Source organism: Zingiber officinale, chromosome 1B, assembly GCF_018446385.1.
Source record: "Zingiber officinale cultivar Zhangliang chromosome 1B, Zo_v1.1, whole genome shotgun sequence".
NCBI classification, from domain to species: Eukaryota; Viridiplantae; Streptophyta; class Magnoliopsida; order Zingiberales; family Zingiberaceae; genus Zingiber; species Zingiber officinale.
This window is the reverse complement of record NC_055986.1, coordinates 126,864,221-126,885,996: the sequence shown is the minus strand read 5'-3', so window position 1 is coordinate 126,885,996 and position 21,776 is coordinate 126,864,221. Positions and strand designations below refer to the sequence as shown.

The 21,776-nt window shown below is 36.8% G+C and overlaps 1 protein-coding gene across 1 annotated transcript; it reads right to left on the bottom strand.

The window, feature by feature from the left end:
• Positions 1-410: 410 nt before the first annotated feature.
• LOC121978123 lies at positions 411-1,123 on the bottom strand. The gene has a single exon (XM_042530505.1). The coding sequence runs from the start codon at positions 1,063-1,065 to the stop codon at positions 562-564; it is 504 nt and encodes a 167-aa protein (XP_042386439.1). The 5' UTR covers positions 1,066-1,123; the 3' UTR covers positions 411-561.
• Between the last annotated feature and the right edge of the window lie 20,653 nt (positions 1,124-21,776).

Below are 21,776 nucleotides of genomic sequence, written 5' to 3'. Positions count from 1 at the left end.
AGGCGTCACCACTCATATCTGCACGACAGTAGCGAATGCCAAATGATCACTAATCAAATCGATTAATAACCTTAACTAAATCATATGTTATTTTAAAAAATGGAAAAAATAAATAGATTCTCTTAATTTTTTTAAATATAAAAGATTTAATTTTTTTTATAGAAAAAGCAACTCACACCTGATCTATCCTTATAAAATGATTTTTTTTTTTTTGAGGTCAGAAAATAAAGAGGTTAGAGGATATTGAAGGTTCTCTTAGTCCTTAGATGCCTTTATAACTTTTTTTCTTTTTTATTTATTTATTATTTTTTTTTTTTTTTGCTCTTGCTATAATCCAGATTCTTACATAGCTTTTTAAATGCTATTCAAATTTTAATCGAAAAATAAAAACCTGTTATTACATTAGAAGAAATATAAAATTCAAATTTGTTATTTAAATATAAACACACAATTTTTGCTGCTAGAAAAAAAAAAAAAAAAAAAGCACAATAAGCATAGCAATTTCAGCACTTCATCCACGCCCGATGCCTTGGAAGGCCAACGTGAAATCGATTAGGGTTTCTATCTCTCCGGTGCAAGAATGCCGTTGACGATGGAGACGGAGACAAGCACCCCGACGGCCTCAGCTCCAGCGACTGCGCCGGCCTGTAGAAGATCCCCGGCGAGGCTGAGGCTAGCCGATGCAACGATCCCCTCCGCCGCCTGGATCTCCTTCTCCGCCGCCACGATGCCCTTCTCCGCAGCCACGATGCCCTTCTCCACGGCTTTCTCCCCTTCCTGCACGATTTCCTCCGCCTCCTCCTCGATTTTCTTTATCCTCTTCTTGATCCCGAAGAGCGGGATGTCCTCTGACCTGGCCGGGGAAGAGAGAGCGGCAGAGGAGAGGGCGAGGAGGAGGAGACACTGCCTTCTGCTTCCGACGGCTTGCCGGGGCTCCGGCGGTGGAGACGAGTTGGGGCCAGTGCAGTAGCACATGGAGGCGCGGCGGACGGATGCGCGACGGACGGCGGAGCAACCGCTGGGAGGGAGGGGAACGCGGAGGAAAGCCGCAGAAGAGGCGTCCATTAGTGAAGCAGTGGTCGCGGGCGAAGAATGGCCGGATTCGGATAGATAACCACCACACTGCTGTTTTTTTAATTTTTTTTTTTAATCCTCGAACCGATTATTTGTGATCGACCGGCCTAGCCTTAGAAATTTCCTATCAGCCAAGGAAATCAAGGGCGGAACTGGGATATTCATTCAGTATATGCGGAGGGTGTCTCCTTCGATCAAATTGCGATAGCAAATCAGACATTAGTGTTACAACCGAAGCTCTCCGCTTCACAACTGGCGTCGCCTTTAGGTTTTATTTATTTAAGATTTTTTAACTTAGCTATATATAATTTTATATTCTATATTTTTAATATTCTTTTTAATTCAATAATACGAAGTTTTCATGTGATCCCAACATGTTAGAACAAAAAAAAAATTACGTATCCCTTCAAAATATGGTATTGTCTACTTTAGATCTAAATTTTTATGATTTTATTTTTAAATTTTATCCAAAAGGTTACATACTAATAGAGATACCTTTTCTTTATAAATTCATTATCTGTCTCATGTATTTTCAATGTGAGATTTTATTTACAATCTTACAACCTAAAAATCTCCCTTCAAACAAAGGACTATAGGCTCCCTGACATTCGATCGTCGACCCACCAAATCTTTCTGCCTCTCGGTTCATTCGACCTACTAGGACTTCCTTGCCTAGTCACAACGAGGACTTTCTGCCTAGTATCCAGTTCTCTTGATTCGGACACGGGAGTCCCCACTTCTTTTGTTCGAGGTCAATATTCCACCCACATAATTCGATTAGACCATGACTTTTGTGCACAGTCAGTGGTTAGTCCTTCTGGTAGTCCGGGTTCTGATACCAATTGTTATGACCAAAAGAAATTTATATATCTCCACAATGACATGATATTATCCACTTTGGGTCTAAGTTCTCATGATTTTATTTTTGGGCTCTACCCAAAAGGCCTCATACCAATGAAGATATCTTTTCCTTATAAACTCATGATCTTTCCTATGTGTTTTTAATGTGAGATTTTGTTTGTAATCTTGCAACCCAACACACAAGTCATCCTAACACCAGTTTTCACGAATCATACATATGTGTATCCATACAGTTTGATTATTCTGAGCATTATTCATTTTGTCATCATACCTGATCGTATAGATGGTTCATGAAAATCTGATTCATATATGTTGGAGTAGTTTCAATATTTTCTTGCTTCACAACCCTCTGCCATGTTAGCTTCCTCTCATATAGGTTTGTCATCGTTTGATATTTCAACTATATCTTCATCCTTGTAAATTTTGGACTATAGTGTCTCCCATCATATGTCATCTAATTTATCTTCTTTTGTTTCTTTTTCTCTCAGTTTATCTATATCTATTGTAACTGCTGATTGTACTCCTATGTCATTAGTATATGTTAGTTCAATTGTTACATGTTGTTTATTATTTTCCGAGTCTTATTTTAAATCTTGTTTCTGTTAGTCAATTATATGAGTTTGAATACTTAGTCTCTTTTTTTCATCCAATTATTGTGTTCATGACCCATAATCTCAGAGGCTGATTGGGATAGACCATGGGCAAAAAAGGACTCTATGTTTTGGATCAACTCAAAGTACCAAAAGTTGTAGCTTCGAGTGTGGATTTATTATCTTTTCATCTTCTATTTTTTTATTTATGTCACTCTAGTTTAGGTCATATTTCAACGTCTCATATGTAATTTTTAGTATTTACAAGAGTATTAAGACCTTTAAAAAGTTATGATATTTCTAATTGTAAACTGGCCAAATTTTCTATCTTACTATTTTTTAAAAGTGTTTTTTTTCTTTTATTCTATTTGATCTTATTTATTCTAATATGTGGGGACACCCTCTCTATTCCTACAAAAGGGAGTCAAGGTATTATATTTCATTTATTGATGATTTCATTTGATACTTTTGAATCTATCTTATGAAATCATTTTTAACAACTTTAAAGTTCTTGTGAAAACTCAACATTCTAGTGTCATAAAGTGTTTCCGTTATGATTGGGGGGTGAATATACTTCGAATCATTTTTCACATTTACTTATTTTTGATGGTATTATTTATCAAACATCATGTATTGGTACACTTGAACAAAATAATGTGGTTGAACGAAAACATATACATCTTATTGAAATAACTCGTTTATTTTTATAGTTTGTTAGTGTTCCTAGTGCTTTTTTTTAGGGGGGGAATAATCCTTACCGCTACTCACGTGATTAATAAAATTCCAATCTTATACAATTTAAACTTGTCATCTTTTGAAAAATTATATGGGCATGCTTCTGTCTATTCCTCTTTGTGTGTTTTTTGTTGTACTTGTTTCGTCCTTCGTCGACATATCGACTATAATAAGTTAGCCCCTCGGTCTGCTCTTTGTGTCTTTGTAGATTATGATATTGGTTAAAAAGGATATCGCTGTTTTGATCCCGTTAGTAAAAAATTATATATCTTTCGTTATATTGTGTTTCTTGAGTATATTCCATTTTTCTATTCTAACTAATTCGCATAATATGACAAAATTAGATCTGTTTTGCATTGATCCTTTCAATATCGACACTAAGGAAGCTTCACCCACAGCTCCTACTAGTAAATCAACTGAATCTGGTACTTTGGTTCCCAAGATATCCGCTCAACATGCTTCTTCTTCTGCCACTATCCAATCATATCCTAAAGTTGCAGATGATCCTTCTCTCCATCGTCGTCAGTTCACTCATGTTTGTAAGTTTACTAAACTACCAGATTTTACTTATTCTTATTATTCTTATTCTTTTGCTTCATTTGTTACATCTGTTCATTGTCTTTTTGAGTATGTATTCTATAGAGAAGTTGTTCGTAATTTACTTTGACAGAATGCTATGACTGAGGAACTAACTGCTCTGCATAAAACTCATATATGAGATTTGGTACCGTTGCCATCAGGAAAATATACTATTGATTCTCGTTAGATATATAAGATCAAAACTAAATTTAATGGATCTATCGAACAATACAAAACTTGTCTTGTTGCTAAAAGTTATTCTCAGAAGTATGACATGGATTATGAGGAAATATTTGTTCTTGTTACAAAAATGGTGACGATTGGTACTCTAATTGCTGTCGCTTCTATTTGTCAATAGAGAATATCTCAGATGGATGTCAAGAATGCATATTTAAATGATGATTTTCATGAAGAAGTCCATATGATATCTCCTCCTGGTATTTCACACCAACTTAGTGAAGTTTGCAAGTTTCATAGAGCACTTTATGATCTCAAACAATCACCTCGTGTTTGGTTTGTGAAATTCTCTATAGTGATTACTTCGCTTGATTTTTCATTCTAGTAAACATGTTTCAACATTGTTGTCAGTGATTACTTCACTTGATTATTACTGATGATGATTTTTATGAAATTGTTTTCTAAAAGTTTGAGTTGACTAGTTGTTTTGATATGAAAGACTTAGATATACTACACTACTTTCTGGGCGTTGAGATAATCTATTCCTCAAAATGTTATCTTTTATCCCAATCAAAATATATATCTGATCTGTTTGAACGTACATGTCATATTGATAATAGAGTCATTGATACTCCTATTAAGACTAAGGAGGCATTTGGTTTGAGTGTAGGAATGAGAATGAGAATGAGTTTGATAGTAGACTGGAAGGGAATGGGTGTAGCCATTCCAATACTGTTGTTTGGTTTATAAATTTTGATTTGGTATAATTACTGATCCGGTCCGGAAGCTGAGTCAGACAGACCGCCGGGTGAGGTGGCGAGAAAGTTGACCGAGTCGTGGCGTCCCGGAGGGGGGTGTGCTGAGATGTCCTCTATGTTGACCGAGTCTTCGGAAGTCCTCTGGTCAATGCTACTTGCAGCCAGCGACCGGGTTAACCCGGCCCCCGGTACCCCGATGCTCGAGGCAGATCCAACGAATATATAAGTAACAGGCTGATAATATAATAATTAAATAAATGAGAGACGAGTACGGAGACGTACCCTGGCCTAGGGGGGCGCCCTCGGATGGGACGCGGCTAGAATTGTCGCGACCCGGAAGAGTGGATGACTCCGATCAGGCTAGAGAGCTGGATCTGACGACGATGAGGGGAACGCAGCACGACACTGGAAGATGACATGCAAACCGGGATAAAATACTGGCATGCAGACCGGGATATGGCACCGGTACGCAGACCGGGATACAACACCGGCATGCAAGCCGGGATACGACACCGACACGCAGGCCAGGACACGACACCGGCACACAGGCCGGGACACGACACCGGCACGCAGGCCGGGAGGTACTAGCGGCACGCAAACCGGGACATGAGATCAACAGACGACCTAAACACGAGGTCGACACGCAGGTCGAGACACGGGATGAGTACACAGACCGGCACACGAGACAACACACAGGCCGGTAGACAACATCAGTACACAGACAAGAATACCACATAAGCACACAAACCGAAACATAACAACCGCACGAAGGCCGACCTATGACGATGGCTCAAAGGCCCGACCAGTGTCGAAAGCGCATAGCGGCATGAATCAGATACCGGATTGATGTCAAAATTGGATGGTAGTGCGGATCGTAGCATGACAACCGTTGTGTCGTTAGTGAGGCCATGGATCGGCCGACAGCTGCTGCTGGTTGCACTGGAAAATGGAGGAGGGCGGTGACCTGAGCCAACTGTGGGTGATTGGAGCCGGTGGTTACCATGTGCCGACGAGGAAGAGGGCAGTGGCTGCTGGCGTCAACAGTAGTGCTCACAATGGCGTCGGCGCCGAAAGAGGCAGTGGTCTGCCCGGCGGTGGTGCTGGGTGAGAGGAACCGGCAGTGGCGCAGTGAGGAGGAACCGGCAGCGACGCAGTGAGGAGGAGGAAGATGGTGCTGTCGCCGTCACTGTGGGGAGGAAGAAGAGAGGGTTGTCGTCGCGATGGTCGACGCTGCGAGGAGGAAGAAGAGGAGAGGCTATCGCCGGCGCTGCGAGGGTGGCGGCGAGAGAGAGGGAGTAGCACAGTAAGAAGAGGGAGAGGAGGAGAAGTGGGGGGCCGGCGCAGCGCGAGGATGCCGGCGAGGAGCAGGAAACGGAGGAAGGAAGCCACCCTCCTTTTGGTCTCTATTGGCGGCGGTTTTTTCCCCCGAAGCGAAGCCCCCCTCCACGAAGGAAAGAAACCCTCTTTAATGCCCTACACAGTGTCAAGACGATATTGCCCCTCCATCCTCCCTTAATTACATCTCTGCCACTAACTCATATCCACATCAATTACCAATACTACTGTTTGGTTTGTCAAAGGTTTGGGAATACACATATAATAAATATAATATTCACCCTTAAAATAAATCATCAATGGTACAATGATAATTTATTTTTTTTGAAAAAGAATTAAATGTCATTGATTTAGTTGTAAAAATTATTATAATGGAAAAGAATAATACAGTAATATTAAAATTAAAATAAAATTAGAAAAAAAAATATTCATTATATAAACGGGATAATTTGGAAGCAAAAAGTTTATGAGAACTTAATATTGGCTCAGTTTTTTTATATCTACCGGAGGCTTTGCTAGTGAATACTCAGGGACATCGCCTATTTAGGATAAACAATATGCAACATGAAATGATAATTAGAAAACACAAAAATGTATGGGCGAGCATATTTCGGTATGAGATCTAGCTTTGCATTGGCCTCTCTCTCTATGGTCAAAAGGAAACAAAGAAAACATAGTAACAGAATACTACAATAATTTAATCTAGGTGAGTGCTTCGAAATCATCATTATTTTTGTTTTCATTTTCCTTATATTCTGCTAGCTTCTACAACATATGAATCCTAGCTAGTTCATTTTTCTCTTGTTTTTTTCTTTTTATGCTAAGAAAAACAATTCAGAAAAGCAATCTCAGAGTTTTGCTCTTAATGGTCTCTCCCCATACAGTGTAGTATCTTTAGCTATGATTGTCTTAAGGTGAAGTCATTGACTGTGGCAATGATAGATCCATTCTATTTTGTGTCACAGCCAACATCAATCTCAATCGGCTATACAAGGCATACAAAAACATAATTGTGATGTGAAGTGAACCCATCGAGCAAGGAACAACGCAGGGCAATCAGGAGCTTAAGCAGTCGGTATCTTCATTTACTACTTACTATCCATTCCGAGTTGTCTTTCTATTCCATGCCGCACTGCAAGTAAATGAAGGGAAAAAATAATGTGAGAAATAAGTAATGAAATGAAATTATATTAACAACTAAATAAAAGAATGAGTAGAGCAATTATGTTTACAAATGTTATCACAGAATTTATGGAAGAATTCTACTATAACTCACATATAAACTTTCCAATCTTACTACTATAACTCACCCATATCAAGAAATAGAATAACTTTAACTGAACTATCAAGAAAAAGAATCGTCTTACAGTAGCATCCACTTGTTTAATCACACACAATTTGATATTCATATATTTAGCAGGGAACAAAAATGATCAATGTCTCCAAAACAACAACAAAAAAATATGTTTCCATAAAATCCAGCAATGTTATCACAAAACTCAGCATACAGTCATGGAGCGCAAGTAGTCTCCACAAAATTCAGCATCATTATCTACATATTTGAGGAGGGAATGAGCAGGCTAACCACATAGTTCCTTTGCAACTCTGAAGGAAGATTGAATAACACATTAATCTTGTCCTTATCTGCAGTGAATATATTAACTGCTTTGAATACATCACCACCAAGAAGACTAAGGTTCATTAACTCAGCAATCACATTTTTCATTCTTTCTGAAGCCATTTTTTCTCGCAAATTTTCTTCTGCCATGACATTTGCAATGATTGCAAAATTTGCATTAAAACCATCCACAAAAATGCGAAATCCATTGTTCATGTCTTGCAGTTGTGTCCCAATATCCAAGTGTGTTGTTGGTTTTTTTCTTTGCAACTTTATCTCGAGTTGTTAATGGTTGTTTTCATTTTGTCACTGACTTTGTCACATCAGTGTTTTGTGAAGCAGTGGGGGTTGATTCTGATTCAAAATACATATTATCTGTCTTCTTCATACTCATTTGAAGAAGGATAGAATGCAGTCAAATTTTCATCTCCACTTTCATCATTTTGATCAACTTCCAAATTATAAATAACATCTGCATACCCTTGAACAACAGCACCAATAGCTCTATCCCTTCCATAAACTAATTCAAGTTGATTCAAATATGAAAATTTGAAATCTCACATTCCTTTTGCCTCTTTGTGAGTCTATAAAATATAAAATATATATGATTGAAAAAAGCTTAAGGAATATGAAATGAAAGATTTTAGAGAGTAAAAAATTTCGGACACCAATATATAAAATTACCTGACAGTAGCTATCAAACCATTGCTTTTCACATGCTATTTTTTTCTCCACATCATTCCATTGACATCCACTTTGCCTACACATGTCATTAATAATATGAAATCTTATCTTTAACCACTTGATTTTGGATTTAAGATGAGGTGTAACTTGTTTTGTAAAAGTAGGGATTTTGCTTAGCATTCTCTTATGCACCTCAGTCATGTAATTACTTTTAAACCCACCATCCATCTTCTATGAAGGATCACAAGCCATATCTTGAATAGTTGCAATTAATACTTGGACATCATTTTCTATCCAGAAACATTTATTTCTCTCACGCCCTCGAACTATTTGATCTTGCTCCATCCTAACATATAATAATGTTATACCAAATTTGCAAGTCAAATCATTAAAAGTCATGAGTAAAAAAGACAATGGTTATAAGGAACTAAAACATGTCATACAAAATTTATCATGAAACCAAATGTATTTGATCATAAATAATATATAAATCAAAATAAAATAATTACTGGATTAAATGAATAACAGTTACGTTCATAAAATAAAATAGACACCTTCTTAAACATGACAAACATGTTGAAACATTCATTAAAATGCAATAACAAAATCATTAACATATCCCCTTGCCCATAAATGGTCAAAGATACGATCTTTCACTCCAATGATTAAACATTTCAAGTGCCAATGTATTTCTAAAGTCGGTCCATTCTTCAATTGGGGTGATACTTGTCACATATTCATCATCTTCGAAGTGTTCATCTTCCATGTCATCTTCTTCAAGTGGTTCCAACTCTTGTGAATCAAAACTCATGTACTTTCGAATCAGATTGTGTAAAAGGCAACAGGCTAAAATAATGCGCACTTGAGTTTCAATTGGAAAAAATAAGAGGGAAATTAATATTTTCCATCACCCTTTTAGTAACCCAAAGCATCTCTCAATCACATTTCTGGCCTTTGAATGTTTCATATTAAAATACTCTTCGACTGTATGTGGTCGATGACCGGGAAACTCATTTAAATGGTACCGTTGCCCTCGAAAAGGAGCTAAAAATCCATCCGCATTACAATATCCAGAATCTACCAAATAATAAAAACCTTCAAGAACACAAAAAAAAAAATCGCATTAATTATGAGTTGGAATGAAGTTTTATATTGAAAAGCTAACTAGCTAGTGTAAGACCAATTGTACCGTGAGGAACTTTAAGACCGTTAGACCTAATCATAGTATCTCTAAGCACATGACCATCATGTGCAGAACCCTCCCATCCAAATAAAATACATATAAATTGCATGTTTGGACAACAAACACCCAATACATTTAAAGCTATATTTGCTTTTCTAGTACGATATCAAGGTTTTTGATCAGAAGGAGGTATAACTTTGATTAATGTACCATCCAAAGCACCTAAACAACCCTGTCATTTAAATATTTTGAAAAAATAATAAATAAGATGTTTTTTTATTTCCAATAAGTTATAATTTTAATAAATACAAATGCAAAGTACCTTGAAACACCGCCAACGATCGTCTTGACAATCTTCAGTAATAGGAACTGGTTTTTTAAGCAAAATGGAATGCACTTTCAAGATTTCTAGAAAGCAACTATTAAAATGATGACTGATAGTTTCTCCACTTCGTAAAAATAATAGACTCATTGTCCTTTTTTTTTTGTGGTGAGCCAAAACATACAAAAAAATAGCAACTACTTCTTGTAGAGACATATTTTTGGTGTCTTTTAAATCTCCAATATCTCTTACCATGTCACATAATATTCCAAAAGTGTGTCTATCCATTCGAAGCTCGCTAATACAAGCAGTATCAGAGTCTTAAGTGAGTCTAAACACCCAATTCATTCTCTCAAGTGTTTTATCTTTTTTTAGTTTTAAGTGGAGACCTTATAATATACAAATATAACAACAACAATCGGTACCACATAACATATACAATACTGAACACGTTCACCATTGATGCTATAATCTGAATGTTTCGAATGATTTTGCGTCTTCTACTAGCAGTAGGAATACGGGTCATTATCTTGTACATAACAATAAAGAGAAATTAATAGTTACATACAAAATAAGAAAACTCACTTAATTCTAATTTCACTCATCTTGAGTAACGAATCATAGGTAATGAATCAAGAATTCAAAAAAAAAATCCAAGAAGGACAATTTCTGGGAAGATTTAAGCCCTAAAAAAGCATAAGCTTAAGTACACCTGATCTAGATCAATTTTGTGAAGACTATTTCAAATCAACAAAGAATCTAGAATCAGGAAGGAACATAGAAGAAGACATGATTTTCTATAGTTCAGGAGTAACTAATACAAAAAGACCTATATAGAAATATCATTGGAAATGCAGAACAAAATTGTAATTTGCCTAATGTGAAACCATCTTCTTTTCAGTATTTCTACTACAATGACTTAAGGATTCAAATGCTAGTACGATTGCCTTAATTAGTTTGTATTGGTACAAAAATTCAGAAGTAACTTGGGACAAGAAATATAAACTACATGTAAGGAATGATTAGATTTGAGTTCTGTTGACAAATATGTATAAAGAATCAAGAATTAAAAAAAAATAGCGAACAAACAGCAAGTGATTCATCAGAGGATTTAGGGTTAAGGATTACCTGCTTGCTGTGGAGTGTGGCGGCAAGGGAGGAAGATGAAGTTGGAGTCGAAGAGGAGGTAGCGGCGGACACACTCGAAGAGCCTACGATGAGTTACTCCGGAGAGGATGTTGTTGTCACATGAAGTTGGGGGTGCTGTTGTCACAGGTTCAGTTGTCACACGAGGTCGGGGATGGTGTTGTCGCACGAAGTCAGGTTAGGGCAAAAAAAATTAAAGAAAAAAAAAATAGCGAAGCAAACAACAAGCGATTCATCAGAGGGTTTAGGGTTAAGGATTACCTGCTTGCTGAGTGCAGCGGCAAGGGAGGAAGATGAAGTTGGAGTCAAAGAGGAGGCGGCGGTGGACACACTCGAAGAGCCTACGATGAGTTACGCCGGAGAGAACGTTGTTGTCGCACGAAGTCGGGGCCGCGATTGTCGCGTGGTTCCGTTGTCACATGAGGTTGAGGATGGTGTTGTCGCACGAAGTCAGGTTAGGGCAAAAAAAAAATGAAAGAAAAAAAAAAGCAAAAAATATTTTATCGGGAACAAAAGTCATCCAAACGGGAATGAATTCTAAACCCACCTAGTTAATTGGGTTTTGTTCATTCCTAATTATTTAGGAATGATTCCCAAATTTTTATTCCCATACTCATTAACCAAACACCATATACTATTATTCCATTCCCTCATTCCTAAACCCTCAAACCAAACACCCCTAATACTCGATATTCTCCATCTTATGGCTCACCTTTGTCAAATCCTAGCTTGTACCAAACTATTGTTAGAAGCTTGATTTATCTCATCTTGACTCATCCAGGTATTGCGTATGTTGTTCATATAGTTAGTCAATTTGTAGTGGCACAAACTATAGTTTATTGGATTGTTATTCTTCGTATTCTCAAGTATCTTCGGGGTACTCAATTTTAAAGTATTTTATTTTCTTCTACTTTTATCTCTGATGATGCGTATATACTCTGATACTGATTGGGTTGGTGATCCTATGGATTCCAAATTTACCACTGGTTTCTACATTTTTCTTGGTGATTCCTTCATTTCTTGGAAGAGTAAGAAACAAGATAGTATTTTTAAATCTTTCATAGAAGCTAAATACCGTCCCATGACCTCAACTATTTTTGAGATAGTTTGGTTGTGTTGGTTGCTTACGGATATGAGTATCTATTTTTATCCACCTACTCCGTTATATTGTGATAATTAGAGTGTTATTCAAATTGTGCGCAATTCAGTTTTTTCATAAGCGGACGAAATATATTGAAATTGATTGTCACATTATTTGTCATAATCTTCAGATTGATATCATCATATTGCTTTCCGTCCCTTCAAATTTATAGATTGTTGATATGTTTACAAAAGTATATTATGCTTCACGTATCATTTCTTGTTTGATAAACTCTCAATGTTTCTAGTTGTAGCATCATAAATTTAAAGGGATGTTAGATTATATATATTTATTTATATATACCTTATAGGGTAATTTAGCTTTTTTTCTATTTAGGATTTAAGATTTCTTAATTTAGTTATATAAAATTTTACACAGTGTATTTATAATATTTTTTCAATTCAATAATATTAATTTTTTCTTCTTCTTAATTTCAAAGTAATGTATCTTGATAAATTTTGTTTAAGTCATTTGTCTAAGTTTTTTCATATACTCGTATGGAAAACTCAATAAGAAAAAAAAAATGTATCAACATGTATCTTGCTCTCGGCATGCTGCATATTCTTGTTATGTTGTTCAGTTAGGAAAAAAATAAATACTAGAGGAGAAAATCATAAAATTAATGATGGTTTCGGTGCTAAGGACAGTGAAAAAATCATAGCCAAGTCCAACAATAGAAAAAAAGGAACAAAATGTAAAAAATTAATGTTTTTGTTCAATAATCTATTTGAAATGCAATGAAATTTTGTAAAGAATTTGGGATAGTAAGACAACATGTGTGAATTAGTAACATGCATGCATCAAATAATATTTAACAAGCCAAAATGAAGGTCAGAATTAAATTATAATACAAACATATAGTTAATATATAGAGATGATATTATTAAATATTTTTAATAATGATTTATAAAATATATTTTAGCGGGTCAGATTTTAATCATTTAGTATTTTTTTTTGCGTCGCCTACACATTTATGTTTTTTCTCTAAGGTGTGTTTGTCGTCTGCGTTGTCCGTGTCATTTATTTATATGGAAAACACAACCAGATATATCTTTTTGTTTTTGTGGTGTATACATTTTCTTTTAGAGCATCCACAAAACATGAGATATTTCTCCCAAATATTTGTGGTTCCCACTTCCACTTCACTCTTCAAATATCTTACTATTCAAATATCTCAACTTTCATAATGAAATATTTCACCATCCAAATATTTATGAGTTCCATCAATCAAATATCTCACTCTCAAATATCCTGAACTTCACAATCAAATATCCCACCAATCAAATATTTATAGGTCCCATGATCATTTTATTAACTTACATATAATTTTATATTTAAATAAAATTAATATATATTTTTAATATATTTCATCTATCGTTAACGTTCGAACGTTTAATTTTCCGAACGTTGTTTTTTCGAACGTTAACGTTTGATTTGTTTTTAATTTTTTAATGTTCTGAATTTAATTAAATTAAAAAAAATCTAAAAGCCACGACACCCACCATTTTTGGTGGGACCTACCATATTTAATTAAAATAATAAAAAATAAAAACTGTAAATAGTGGCCACCCATCAAAATGGTAGGCCCCACAAGAGGAAATCACCAGGCACAAATGTTTGCCCGGTGATTTCCGTTCATCCCTCAAATATCCTCCATTGGAGGATATTTGAGAGGGGGGATATTTGGAGAAATATTCCCTCCAAATATCTCATCAATGGAATAATCGACAAGTGCTCATTATTATCATCCGGAATGGCCGATCCTAAGTCACTCCTTGTTGCTTCAAATAATGGACAAACAAGGTAATAAGCATTTATTTTGAAAAAAATTATAGAGTAACCTAGAAAGACACTTTCTAAAAAAAATCTCATTCTTTCTTAATTATTTATAATCTTTTGCTAAATATGCAAATAAGTATCAGTGAAATACCATAACAAAGAAAAGGTCTGATACATAAACTATACAATAAGTGCCTCTGTTTATTTAGTTTTCTATTAGTTATGAATTCCATGTGGGACGAAAGATGTCTACTTATGCAGCTATATATCTCATCATTTACTTCAAATTTTAAAAAAAACTTTTAGTTTTTGTCTCGAAAAATTATAGGCAACTGTTATCCCATCAGGATACTTTACTGGATGAGGGCTGCTTCCCCCCCCCCGGTCAACCCACCTCCTCCACCTCCCCCTCTCTCTCCCTGCCAAAAGACACATGTACCCCCTCCAGCTCCCCTTTTTATTTTTTTTGTTTTTTTTTAATTTCATTTAATTCTTATTTTGTTTTAATTTTTTAATTAATTTTATTTAAAAATAACTCTCATACAATTATATTTTTAATTTTATTTAATTTTACTTTTTTAATTAATTTAATTTATTATTTTTTATCAATACTTTATTTTTCAATTTTATATAAATTTTATTTAGTTTTTATTTTTTTAATTAATTTAATTTATTATTTTTTATCAATACTTTATTTTTCAATTTTATATAAATTTTATTTATTTTTATTTTTTAAATAATTTAATTTATTATTTTTTTCATAATACTTATATTTTTTCAATTGCTTTTTTTAAATTTTAATTTTTTATTAATTTTTTTAATCAATTTCTTTATCAAATTTTTTTCAGTTTATTTTTTTCAATAATTTTTTTATATGTTTATAATCTTTTATTTATTTTTAGTTTATATTTAAAACAAAAAAAATACTACCAATTAATAATGAACACATTCATAACTTAGGAACAAATATATTTTTTCCAAATGAAGAGTACATGTAATAATACAAAAAAAGCATAAAAACATATAAAAATAGAAATCTTAATCAATATTGCCTCCAAATTCTGCTCCCGATGCATTTGGTGGTGGTGCACATATTATTTCGTACCACAAATGAGCGCGTGTCCTGTAACGAGTGACCCATCCTTTAGCTTCATACGATGAATGTTGCCACCACCAAGTTGGAATGAGTGGTACAGGATAATGAGGATATAAGAAAACTTGTACGAAGTGATTGCCAATATGAGCAATAGCTATTTCTCGACGCTCTTGGTTTGGAACTGGAGGAGTTCTTAATGGCAAGTGAGTAAAACAACTCCCAATATTCTCACCAAATGTATGAAGTACAAGATTGTACCTTGATGCGATGATAATTCCCAAAGGCATAGCGTCCATCCAATATATTTCTGGTGCCCACTGCTCGAAATAATTCAATGAGAATAATAGATTGGTTACCAAATTTGGATCTGGATAAAGTTGATCATATAGATCCTTATTTTGTTGAATCTCTTCTATAAGCTCAAATCGTACTTGAACCCAACCTTCTTCACCATACCCAATTAGTGCAGTTATTGCCCTGAATCCACAATGACCATCAGGTTGAACATCAACAGTGTGAGAAATATAACGCTGCAGAGGCACAGGTAATTTCTCAATATAAGTATCACGGATGGGTGGAACTGGAGAGTGATCATGGGTCGTTTGAGTATTGAGAACCTTCGACCCTCTTCCACGTCTTCCTCTCCCTTGAGATGTTGCAATCGGTTGAGAGACCCTAGATCCTGAAGTGGATGCTTCTCCGAAAGAAGATATGCGGCGTCCACTTTGCTCATCTCTACCCGTAGGTCGACCTCTATGTTCTGTGTTGTATGAAGGAGCTCGCAATGTACTTTGAGATGGATCAATCATATCAAGAAACTTGTTTATCATATGCTCTCGCATATATGGATCCATCCCATCTAATATCTCAACAACGTGGGATGTCCTGTTAGGTTCTGCTCCCTCGTCATTAAACTGATGTGCATGCATCGACAATCTCCTCCAATGAGCATTGATACTCTGAAGCGGAATTGGAATGGAAAAGTAATGGTAATGTGCAAGATCATGCTCGCATGGCAGTCCGTATACAATTTTGATATAACAGTTGCATCTGCCGGATAGCTGGTGAGATTCTTCCTCAATACATTTTAGCTGACCAGAAATCAACTTCATTGCCTCTAATGAAATCCGACACCTTATTTGACTGAAAATGTCATCATGTAAATGTTGATGGCGTGGAATGTTCAGAGATTTTTCGAACGACTTCTTAATATCCCCGAACTGAATTCTCAACATCTTATGTATTTTTTCAAAAGATGTCTGTAGGGATGACATGGTATCTCCCAAATATAACTTCAATCTCGCATGTGCAGATTCTGCCCCTGTAATAAAAAAAATGCATTGTGTTTAAATACTGAAAAGAATTGAAATACTACAATAATGAACAAAATTTAAATAATAAAACTATAAAATGACTATACCTTTGATTTGAATTGCTCCCGAGGTGCATACATGTATCAACCCATGCTGAAACAAACCGCTCTTTGTAAGGGTGTAACCATGTATTCCAAAGATAATTTAGAGCACCCTCGAATCGTTGATACTCTTTGCGCATGACATCCCACTTATGCTGATAAGACTATTGTGTCGATAAATTAATGAGTGAGTGCCATGATGCATAAAAATGTTGCCACTCCAGACCAAGCATAGGGGCACATTTCTTCATTACGCACTGGTTTATGTGCCAAATACAAAGGATGTGACGTGCATTGGGAAAACATGTTTCAATTGCATTAGTAAGCGACAAATCCCGATCTGAAACAAATACCAATGGCAACGATGCCTTCTTTTCAACCATCCACTTCTTTAAGGTATCTAATGCCCATGTCAGTTGCTCTGTCTTCTCATTACTAAGATATGCAAACATAAGTGAGTAAGTTCGCATTGTGGATGTGATACCTGTTAGGACCAAAAGTAGCTAGAGGGGGGGGGGGGGGGGGAATAGCTCGTCGCGTGCTCGTCGCTCGGCGTGGCTTGTTTCTTCAAGGATATGCAGCGGAAATTAGCAGAAACAATCACACACGCTAACAAAGTTGGTTTACTTGGTATCCACCTCACAAGAGGTGACTAATCCAAGGATCCACACCAACGCACACACCCTCCACTATGAATAACACTCCTTTATGGTAACTACCAAAGGCGGAGAAGCCCTACAACACTCTCAATACAAGAAGAAGAAAGGGAAATACAAGTTAAGCAAAGGCTTACAAGATGTGCAGTAAAAACCCTAACCCTAACTTCTTCCTCTTGCAATAGATCCGCCTCTTGACTTGGAAAGCCTCCAAGAACCTTCAAGAACTGGCGATCACGTGCTTGTAGAGAGCTGTGGAGGAGCTGGAATGAATCTGAGAAGAGCTCGTGAAGAGATGCCGAAGACCACGCTCGCCTGCGGCTTTAAACCCGACGCAACGGTCGGATCCCGATCGATTCGAATGTTCCGAATCGATCGGGGGGCTGATCGATCCACGGATCGATCCGAGCGCCTGCTTTCGACGCTCGGATCGATCCACGGATCGATCCGGCGCTATCGCGGCAAGATCGTTCCGATCGATCGGCGATCGATCGGGACCTCGATCGATCCACGGATCGATCCGAAGCTTCGTCATGGAAGAATCGGATCGATCCACCGATCGATCAAGGCTATTCCAGATCGATCCAACTCATGATTTTGCCCAAAACCAAGTCCCAAACCTCCCTAACCAACATCCGGTCAACCTTGACCTGTTGGTACATCATGCCTCGCATCTGGTCACTTCCTTGACCTGCTAGGACTCCCCACCAAGTGTCCGGTCAATCCCTTTGACCCACTTGGACTTTTACTCGTCGTGCCAAGTATTCGGTCACTCCATTGACCTACTTGGACTTCCACCAGATGTCTGGTCAACCTTGACCCATCTGGACTTCCTTCCTTGCCAAGTATCCAGTCAATCCTTTGACCTACTTGGACTTCCCAACACCAGATGTCCGATCATCCTTGATCCATCTGGATTTCCTTCCTTGCCTGGCTTCACTCACCAGGACTTTCACCTAGCTTCACTCACTAGGGTTTTCCATCTGCCTAGCTTCACTCACTAGGACTTTCACCTAGCTTCACTCACTAGGACTTTCCATCTGCCTAGCTTCACTCACTAGGACTTTCTATCTGCCTAGCTTCACTCACTAGGACTTTCACCTAGCTTCACTCACTAGGACTTTCCATCTGCCTAGCTTCACTCACTAGGACTTTCCATCTGCCTAGCTTCACTCACTAGGACTTCCATCTGCCTAGCTTCACTCACTAGGACTTTCCATCTGCCTAGCTTCACTCACTAGGACTTTCTATCTGCCTAGCTTCACTCACTAGGACTTCCCATCTGCCTAGCTTCACTCACTAGGACTTCCCAGTCAAGTATCCGGTCAACCTTGACCTACTTGACTCTTCTTCGATCAATATCTTATTGTCAAACATCTAAACCCAAACCAAGACTCAGCTTGGTTAACCAGGTCAACCTTGACCTGAGGGATGTTGCACCAACAATCTCCCCCTTTTTGATGTTTGACAATACCACAATAACACTTACAATCCCACATGTAAGTTAGGCTAATCCTATAGCCTCCTTCTTCATGCCACTAGGTAATGAACCCATAAATTAAGCTTTTCATTCTCCCCCTAAGAGGGCAGACTCCCTCTAGGTAATGAAAACCTAACTTACTTCCTTTCATTCTCCCCCTATTGGCACACATCAACCTGTCTTTGGACACACATCAACCTATGCTCCAATTTTGGGCACACTTCAACAACTCCATTTGTTGAAGACTCTCCCCCTGAAGAGTTGCTCATCGTGATCACAATTTCACTCATTGTGATCAACTTAATATCGAAGGTCCCATACCCTTCATTATCCTTAACTTCTCCCTCAATGTTGACAAATACCCAACTTTGAGCATTTTCAACCACTTGAGTTGGCACTTGAAATGATGAGGATATCCACTCCCCATTTTTCCCATTTCAAGTTTAAATGCTCAACCTTGAGCAAGTTCACAACAGAAGGTTAACCACCTTCCAAGGTTCATGAAAAATAATTTTCATGTCTTTAAAGAGTCCCTCCCCCTAAAGACATGGTGGAAACTTCTGTCATTGCACCAACAATGACTTGGAATCCCTAAACCTTTAGGAAACCCAGATTTAGAAGTTTTGAGGTTCAAATGTTCAAAATTTGAAACAAACCTCAACCTAAACTTCAACTTAGCCTTCCTTTACCATTCCATCCTTGTTTTCAACACGAAAACACCCTTTTTATGTATACAAATGTATTTTAAGGGTTTGGAATGAGTACCTAGACTAAAAATATGTTCAAAGTGCTGAAATCAGGCTTTCCCAGCCAAAATCAGCAACTTGGATCGATTGGAGTTGGGTTCCAATCGATTGAACCTTCTGAATCGATCCACCGATCGATTCAGACTACTGATCGATCGGCTGATCGATCCATCGAGCTTTGCCCGAATCGATCCATGGATCGATTCAGAACTCAATCGATCCATGGATCGATCGGAACTCGATAGTTGCTGAAATTCCACTCAACTTCGGAAACCCTAGAAAATTCTACAAAAATCCAAAATTATGAAATTTCGTGTAGACATTGTTTAGGGCATATATTATCAAGAAAAATAGTTTTCTATGAAAATACATCATATTTTCAAAGATTGACACAAACTTGAAAACTTGCAAAACTTTAGTGTTTTCTTTAAGTTTGTGTCTAACTATTCAATGGTGATTACTATCAAAAGATAGCCTTCACCAAGGTTTTCCAAAATCATTTTGAAAACTTTTTCAAACCAATATCCCACCATATTCCTTGGGCTTAATGCACATGACTTGTACATTAGCTTTCCCAATGATGGGAAAACACATATCTATGTGTTTTGATGAAACTAAAACTCAAAAGAATGCACTAAATCAGCATCTTGAGTTTTGTTCATCATCCTAACATCTCACTTGTATCTAATGTGCACTAAAACACATACAAGTCATCTTATAGGTCTTTGTGAGATGTAGATTTTGGTTTTGCCCTAATCTAGGGATCATGCATATCTATCTAGGCATTTTGGAGATATTAGACACCCACCTAGGATGTCACTTGTTAATAAGTGTTATTAAATGCCTTTTGTCCTTAATTACAAGGAATTAAACTTAATGCATGATAATGTTATGACATACATCAAAAAGAAATAATTTTCAAAAGAAAATATCCTATAATTACATGATGTATGAATGTCATGACATGGTATTTTTGGATTTTTTTTTTCATAATAAAACATGAACGCAAAAATAGACATGATGTCATGACATATGATGGGCAAACAATCATGGCAAGATTTAGCATAAATAAAATATACCTAGATTAACTATCTAAGTATCCTTAAAACCTTAGCTAAACTTACAACTTAAACCTAGATTGCCCTTAAGTGCTTCAAGAAAATGTCAAAGCCCAAATTGGCATTTCTAATTCCCTTGATTAATTTATGCCAGTCGAAATTAAGCATATCCTCAAATGTTGACATATTTCATTTTTCCACAAGAGTAGCACTTTAAAGTTAAGGCCCGGATTGCCTTAAATTTCCTAAGAACATACCAAAATCCCAACTTGGTAGCTCTTATGAATTTCCCAATATGTGCCTTTTAAGATTAAAATCAAATTTTCACCACTAGGCACATTTTACTCTTTCAAGGAGTAAATAATAGTTCCATTTCATTTTCAAAGGTTAACAAAAACCTTGAAAATGCTCCTTGAGTGTCAATTTCCTCAAAGTTGGGTTAACTACCCTTCTAATTGGAGTTGACACTCTCTAACCCATCTATGGGGTAGAGAAGATGCTCCTAGGAACCCAACACCTATTGGTGCTCCTTGGATGCTCTAGGTACTCACTAGGGATAACTTCCCTAGATACCTTCCTAGTGACCTTGTTGGGCTTCTTAGAAGCCTTGGTCACATTTTCTAGGTCAACCCTAGGGATAGCCTCCCTTGTGACCTTGTTAGTGACTTTCTTAGACTTCTTAGAAGTCTTAGTCACTTTGGTTGCAAAAATACTCTTAGGGATGACTTCCCTAGTATTCTTGACTTGACCACTAAACCTAGGGTTTGTTCCATAACTATATGGAACCCTATGATAACTAGGCACATCCTTTTTAGCTTTGGGTTTGTATCCCAAACCTCTATGACCATTGGATGACCTTTGTGCTCCTAGACCTAGGCTATGCTCATTTTGGCCTAATAAGATATTTTCCATCCTTCTTAGGGTCTTTTCCATTTTATCAAGTCTTGACCTCAAGACTTGATTTTCCATCACTAAGTCTTTAGTTTTTGGTTTTCCATTAAGTCCATGAGCATTTTTGTTTCTAGGCTTGTAGCTACAATCCTTAGAGTTCTTGCCTAGACTTTTACCTACATTCCTAGCCTTAGGTGTAGTAGTTTTGGCATGTAGGGCCACATGCTTTTCCTTAAAGCCCTCATGCTTCCTATTCTTATGGTAAATCGCATTCAAATGATAAAAATTAGAACTATCATGCTTTTTACCATAATGTAAAGGAGTAGGCTCAATAAATGTTACCTTCTTCTTTACCTTGGAGGCTCCCCCTTGACTAATGCCTCCTTGAGCCTTGACCATCTTCTTCCCCTTGAGGCATTGACTCCGGTAATGCCCCTTTTGATTGCAAGAGAA

What these genes read in the sequence shown, in the direction of transcription:
- LOC121978123 (XM_042530505.1), bottom strand. Translation starts at nt 1,065, where the DNA reads ATGGACGCCTCTTCTGCGGCTTTCCTCCGCGTTCCCCTCCCTCCCAGC.